The sequence below is a fragment of the Coffea eugenioides genome, chromosome 10 (genome assembly GCF_003713205.1).
Source record: "Coffea eugenioides isolate CCC68of chromosome 10, Ceug_1.0, whole genome shotgun sequence".
Taxonomy (NCBI): Eukaryota; Viridiplantae; Streptophyta; class Magnoliopsida; order Gentianales; family Rubiaceae; genus Coffea; species Coffea eugenioides.
In genome coordinates, this window is record NC_040044.1 from 8210195 (window position 1) to 8216856 (window position 6662).

Sequence of the window (6662 nt, forward strand, 5' to 3'; positions counted from 1 at the left end):
TGATTCCTATACCCTCCAACCAAGCAACAATTTTGGGGCTCAATCTTGATTCTTATGGTATGAAACAAAATCCAACGACAAGTCAGAAAATACAGAACTAACAAGTTGAGATGATTCCCATGCACATTAATATCCATCCTCAAATTTGACTATTTATTCCTAGGCACCTACAGCCTACTTGATCTTAAGCAATTGAATGGCCGAATAGTTGCTTTCCCATTAACCTCACGTCAACTATTTCGTCGTCATGACACTTGCTTTAAACTACTCACTTATTAGTAAACCATTACTGTAACCTTCCATCAACCAAATGCAAAACAAACAAAAAGAATCTCTGTTCGATTTATTTTTTCCCAAAAAAAAAAGAGTAAATTCTGTCTCAATCTGTAGTTCCCTTCTTTCCTTACACGCTATATATAAACATGTACTTAGACGATTGTTTCCCCATGCCCAAATAAAAAAAAAAAAAACCAAAACTGGTCTCTTTTATCATTTCTCCTAGTTCCAAAGAATGAGTGAAGTAGTGGGAAATATAGAAGAACAAAGAATACCCGAAGAAGATATTGACAATAATAACAAGATTACTGGCGCAGCGGATGAAGATGAGCTTTCGCCAATAGAGGAGGTTCGTTTAACCGTACCCAACACAGACGACCCGAATCAACCAGTATGGACTTTTCGGATGTGGGTCTTGGGTATCATCTCCTGCACACTTCTCTCATTTCTGAACCAGTTCTTCTCTTACCGGAGGGAGACAGTGATCATAACCCAGATCCCAGTTGTGGTGGCAACTCTCCCCACCGGACGCTTCATGGCTGCTGTGCTACCCACCACCCAGTTCCGGCTACCCGGGTTTGGGTCCAGGAAGTTTTCGCTTAACCCGGGTCCGTTTAACATGAAGGAGCACGTCCTTATATCCATTTTTGCTAATGCTGGCACTGCTTTTGGAAACGGGTCTGCCTATGCTGTTGGGATAGTTGACCTCGTCATTGCCTTTTATCGAAGAAAAATTTCTTTCTTTGCTGCTTGGCTTCTTATCATCACAACCCAGGTGCGCGCGCGCGCGTTTTATATATATATTTGCATTTTTACATTGCATAGGATTCATGTTTTCTTGTCATACAATTTTTTGGTTGATACGAGACTTTGCATGTTGCTTGTGCCTTGCAAAATGTTTCGTCAGATTTTGCATGAAAGAATTTATTAGCCGCCGACCTTTTTTTAAATTTTAATCCCAACAAGTGTTTGAGTCAAACAAAAATGTAGAAAGGAAGGTTCCAATTTCCTAGTCTTCATCTTGAGCAAGCATTGATGTCGATCTTAAAGTTTTCATGCAAAATTTTCACATTTACATTTTTTTTTTTCTTGAAAATTTGTTTAGTCTGGTAAAGAATCCAATGGAAAGCATTTTTGACTACTTCTTCTGTTTATTGTTTCTACGGTTTTTGATGCAGTCATGAGCATGAACCAAGATGCTTCTTGCAAAGCAGTCCTTCTATTTAGATTAAAACATACGCAAGAACTGGCTAACCATCCAAAAGAGGCAGGAATATATACACTTAACCCCCTGTACTTAGAATATATACACTTTAACTCCTACTGAGATTAAATTTTAGAATTCCGTACAAAAATTTAGTGAACTAACATTAATGCCCATATATATTATTTGTATGGACAACTTTTGTCCATTAGGCAGGAATATTGGCGCCTAAATTATGAAACTTCATGTAACATTTAAAAAAAAGAAAATAAAAAGACTAAATAATCTTAAATGTCATCGGCAACAAGTTAAAAACTTCTAAAACTCTTCCAAAACTATTACTTCTGCAAATCATGATTCCTCTTGTAAGATTACAATTGGTGGCCTTTAATCGATGAAGCATCAACGAGATTTAAGGTGGAAGTACGTACATCTTATCTCTCGAAGTATTTTCCTTCTTGATTGAGCATTTTGATGAAATATGAGATGGGTATGAGGCTTTATGCATCTTCTACTATCTAGTTGCTTTTCTAATTTGTGTATTTTGTTTGAATTCCTGGATGTTTATCAAATTGTACAATGATTGAATAGCGTGCTTCTTTAATTTGGAATGTGCAAAAGTTCAAGTTGCTCCTTTATAGCCAGATTTGTAAAGAATACTGAGCAACAGTTAACAAAGTGATCGTTGGGATAGTATTACAAATTGTGCTCCATATGTAAAAATTTTAGTGTTTGTTTCCGAAGTACAGCCGGCGAAGTGTTACTCACCCCCAAGTTCAGGCGGGTAAAGTGTAATTAACCCTATTTTTTTATTTGGAAAACCTTTAATAGGTTGATGTTAACGTTGGGTGGGCAGGTTTTGGGCTACGGATGGGCTGGGCTTCTAAGGAAATACGTGGTTGAGCCGGCACACATGTGGTGGCCCAGCAATCTTGTCCAGATCTCCCTGTTTCGGTATGTTTCACGTACTATAATAAATTTTTTTTGGTAGAAGATTTCTGCATGATGTTCGTGTTCCACACTAATAATTTCACCTTGAAAGTAGAGCTTTTAACGAGTCTAATTGAGTCCAACACTTGGTGTATAGGCTTTGTTTGTTTGTGTGATATATAAAACAAGTTAATTTATATAAATATTTGGGGTTCGAATTGAATTCAACTTGTTAAACTAAATGAGTCAAATTCATTTAATTATATTCTTTATTTTACAAAATAAATAATACTAATTTTATTTACAATTACTTTTTTAATGAAAAATACAAGGCATTTATATATATATATATATTTAATAATGTTAAATGTATTTATACTTGTATTTACTTATTTTTCTAATTAAATATGAGTTCACGAACCTATTAGAATAGTTCATGAATAGGTTTGTGTTTGACTCGATTATCAAACGAACCTAACAATGTTCAAGCTCGATTCGTCTATTATATGATGGAACTGTTTTAAAACTCAAAGGAGTCCAAGGCGAACTTGTTAGCAAATGAATTCATTAAAAGCTCTATTTGAAAGCAACTGATCTTCTGTCTAAGTCGCCCCACTTTGATTTATACACTAAATTTCAAAAGTTACAAGGCTAAAATTCTCCTTTAACTGAAGACCTGAGCACGCTAGACACAAAGAGCACATAGTTTAGAAAATTGAGATTATAAAATATATAATATTATATTTGTAGATTTTCTCTGTTATCACAAATGATAAAAGGAATTTTCTCTGTCTATCTCATGGTTTTCCTACATCCAGATCTCATATCTTAGGTCTTCATACCCAAAACAAGCAGATTATGTCGAAAGTATTTTTCACACAAATTTGTATCGTTGATAATATTTTTCTGTCATTGTTGCTACATGCTTAATTTGGTTGACCTTAACATTTTTGTTTTTCTTTCTTGACTTTGTTGATGAGAAGATCTTAGGTACGCACACCTCACATCAATGGCGAAAACTAATGAAAGCTTTGCCTGTAGTCCAAACCCTTATGAATGGCCCTAATCATGCCCCTTGATGAGTGCCTAAAACTTGGAAATGTCAAATCTCAGCCCTTATTTTCCAAATCCAGTCTCTGTCTTCATGGTCGTGAACATCACAAGGTCCAAAATATCAGCTTTATGTTTCCTAATTTTTTCCAACTCCCTTTTTTTTTTTCTCTGGCACCATTTTCAAACTCTTGATATGATCAAGTATAACGTCTCCAGTTCACCCTCCAAGGCTGTAGGCTGTTATGATCAGGTGTCAGATAGAAAATCTTCTTGAAACCTGTCCTGCTCTTCTTAACTTAATTAGTACCTAGAATCATAGAAGGAATCACAAATTTACTTTGACAGAGCGGATCTTAATCATCTAAACTTAGGTATATAACACAAGATATTTTCAAGTTTTATGTGGGGGACAAAAGTTTAAGTTTATAAAGAATATTTAAAAAATTTTAATTTTCTAAATGAGGAAAATTTAATTTTTTCCGTCCCCTAGTTCCACTTGTGCCTGGAAGTTACCAATGGTGTCGAGTAAGAAATGCAATGGAACAAAGAAGTTTAGAAACTGTTAAAATTTTGAGATTTTTAAAATTTTTTTTTTTGTGTATTTACATTCTTTCCATTTTGTTGTCATGCAACGAAAAACAGAATGCAGTAAAAATACTTCCAACTAGAAAATTTGCATAAGATATATGATCATAAATTAGTGAAGACGCCTGTCTACTTTGAGTTTGAGAAGAAATGGAAACTTCTTGCAAGTCCTTCCCATGTAAAGCAAATTAGTGGGAAGACCTGAGTGCTCAAGTAACTTTTACACCGCATAAACAATTTGTAGTGAAACAAGAAATTTGCACTATTGACTATTACAGGGCACTGCATGAGGAAGAAGATGCAGATGGCAATGAAAATGGGGAGAGAAATGGCAATAAGCGACAAACTTCGCGCACAAAATTCTTTGTGGTAGCATTGGTTTGTAGTTTTATCTGGTACTTGGTTCCAGGGTTCTTATTCCAGGCTCTGTCAAGCATTTCATGGGTATGCTGGGCGTATCCCAATTCAGTCACCGCTCAGCAACTAGGATCAGGCTTGAAAGGATTAGGACTTGGAGCCTTCACATTGGACTGGTCAACAGTGGCTTCCTTCCTGTTCAGCCCTCTCATTTCTCCCTTCTTTGCTATTGCCAATGTTTTTGTTGGCTATGTGTTGGTTATGTATTTTGTAATTCCTATATCTTACTGGGGACTTAATGTGTACAATGCCAAAAACTTTCCAATATTTTCTTCAGAGCTTTTCACCGCACAAGGTCAGGAGTACAACATATTAGCAATTGTTAATCAGAAGTTTGAATTGGATAAAGTGCAGTATGAGCAACAAGGGAGAATTAACTTGAGCACTTTCTTTGCTCTCACATATGGATTTGGATTCGCCACCATTGCCTCTACTCTCACTCATGTTGCCTTGTTTTATGGGAGGTAACCTTCTCTAGTTTTGCTGACTTTCCATTATTGGTAATTTTAGCTTTTGTCCATGTTAGATTAGTGAATGCTTAATCACCTTTTCTCTGGCCCTGAATATATCTAATAGCTATTTGTAATATGACAGAGAGATATATGACTGTTATCGAGCTTCTTCAAATGCAAAGCCGGATGTTCACACTAGATTGATGAGAAAGTACAAAGACATTCCTAACATGTGGTTTATCGTGCTTCTTTTGGCGACACTTATTGTTTCTCTTGCACTCTGCATTTTCTTGAAAAAAGAAGTCCAGATGCCTTATTGGGGACTTCTACTTGCAGCTGCAGTTTCTTTCCTGTTTACCCTCCCCATCAGCATCATCACTGCAACAACTAATCAGGTAATACTGAAATCCATCTGCAGCTTTCATTTTCATTTCCTTTGTTAGTCGATTATGCACTCACTTACAGTAGGCAGCTTCTTGTCATCTTAGATTACACTGATTTTGATTCTCTTAAGAATGCTACAAGAGATTGTGTTGGTCAATTAGCAAACAATTAATCTAGCTAATTGAATTTTGATGTTTGTATCACAGACTCCAGGTCTAAATATAATCACAGAGTATCTCATGGGAGTCATTTATCCTGGAAAACCCACTGCAAATGTCGCTTTTAAGACCTATGGTTACATGAGCATGACTCAAGCAATCTCCTTTCTGAGCGATTTCAAGCTCGGCCACTATATGAAGATCCCTCCAAGATCAATGTTCTTGGTTCAGGTACTAACTCAATAGATTGTATTAAGTTATTGACAACTTGCTTTTCCTTAACTGTTAATAGGATCTGTAACTTTGAGCTTTCGTTGGCTGATAATCAGATGTTTAGGCAACTTCATATGTGATTATCAACATAAGAAAGATGGCATACGTTAGATTCATAATAAGATCTTAATACTTCCATTTGCAATTAATCAACTAAATCTTTATCTCGGTTTGCATTTCCAGTTCCTTGGGACTATAATTGCTGGAACAGTTAATCTTGGTGTAGCATGGTGGCTGTTGCATACGGTTGAAGACATATGCCACCAGGATATGACATCAAACAGTCCTTGGACATGTCCCGGTGATCGAGTTTTCTTTGATGCCTCTGTCATCTGGGGTTTGGTTGGTCCAAAACGAATTTTCGGCCCTCATGGCAATTATTCAGCACTTAACTGGTTCTTCCTTGGAGGATTACTAGGACCACTTGCAATGTGGCTCTTGCACAAACAATTCCCAAAGCAGACCTGGATTCCTCTTATTAACCTTCCAGTAGTCCTTGGTGCAACTGCTTATATGCCACCAGCAACCGCATTGAACTACAATTCTTGGATTTTGGTAGGAACAATCTTCAATTTCTTTGTCTTCAGGTATAGAAAGAAATGGTGGCAGAGATACAACTACATTCTTTCCGCGGCATTAGATGCTGGAGTGGCTTTCATGGCAGTTCTGCTTTACTTAACTGTTGGCATGGAGAACAGAAGCATATCCTGGTGGGGTAACAATAACCCTGAGCATTGTGACTTGGCAACTTGTCCTACTGCTAAAGGCATATCTGTGGACGGCTGTCCTACATTTCACTGATTACTGTATTGCTTCCCCATAGTTTGAAAGTTGTAAGATAGAGCTTGAGCTTTGGAAAAATTACCACACAGAGCTGTGTATAGATAGAATCTTTTCAAATTGCTCCATAAGCAATGGTGTTTTATATCA

General features: G+C 36.6%; 1 protein-coding gene across 1 annotated transcript; it reads left to right on the plus strand.

Moving 5' to 3' along the window:
• The first annotated feature begins 511 nt into the window (after window positions 1-511).
• Window positions 512-6662, plus strand: LOC113750322 (oligopeptide transporter 4-like). Its single transcript, XM_027294315.1, has 6 exons — window positions 512-1051; window positions 2337-2434; window positions 4327-4929; window positions 5060-5312; window positions 5508-5690; window positions 5916-6662. The coding sequence occupies exons 1-6, from the start codon at window positions 512-514 to the stop codon at window positions 6531-6533; spliced, it is 2295 nt and encodes a 764-aa protein (XP_027150116.1). The 3' UTR covers window positions 6534-6662.

Coding starts and splice junctions, on each gene's coding strand:
- LOC113750322 (XM_027294315.1), top strand. CDS start 512: ATGAGTGAAGTAGTGGGAAATATAGAAGAACAAAGAATACCCGAAGAA. Junction 5,313..5,507: donor TCACTGCAACAACTAATCAG/GTAATACTGAAA, acceptor TTTGTATCACAG/ACTCCAGGTCTAAATATAAT. Junction 5,691..5,915: donor GATCAATGTTCTTGGTTCAG/GTACTAACTCAA, acceptor TTGCATTTCCAG/TTCCTTGGGACTATAATTGC.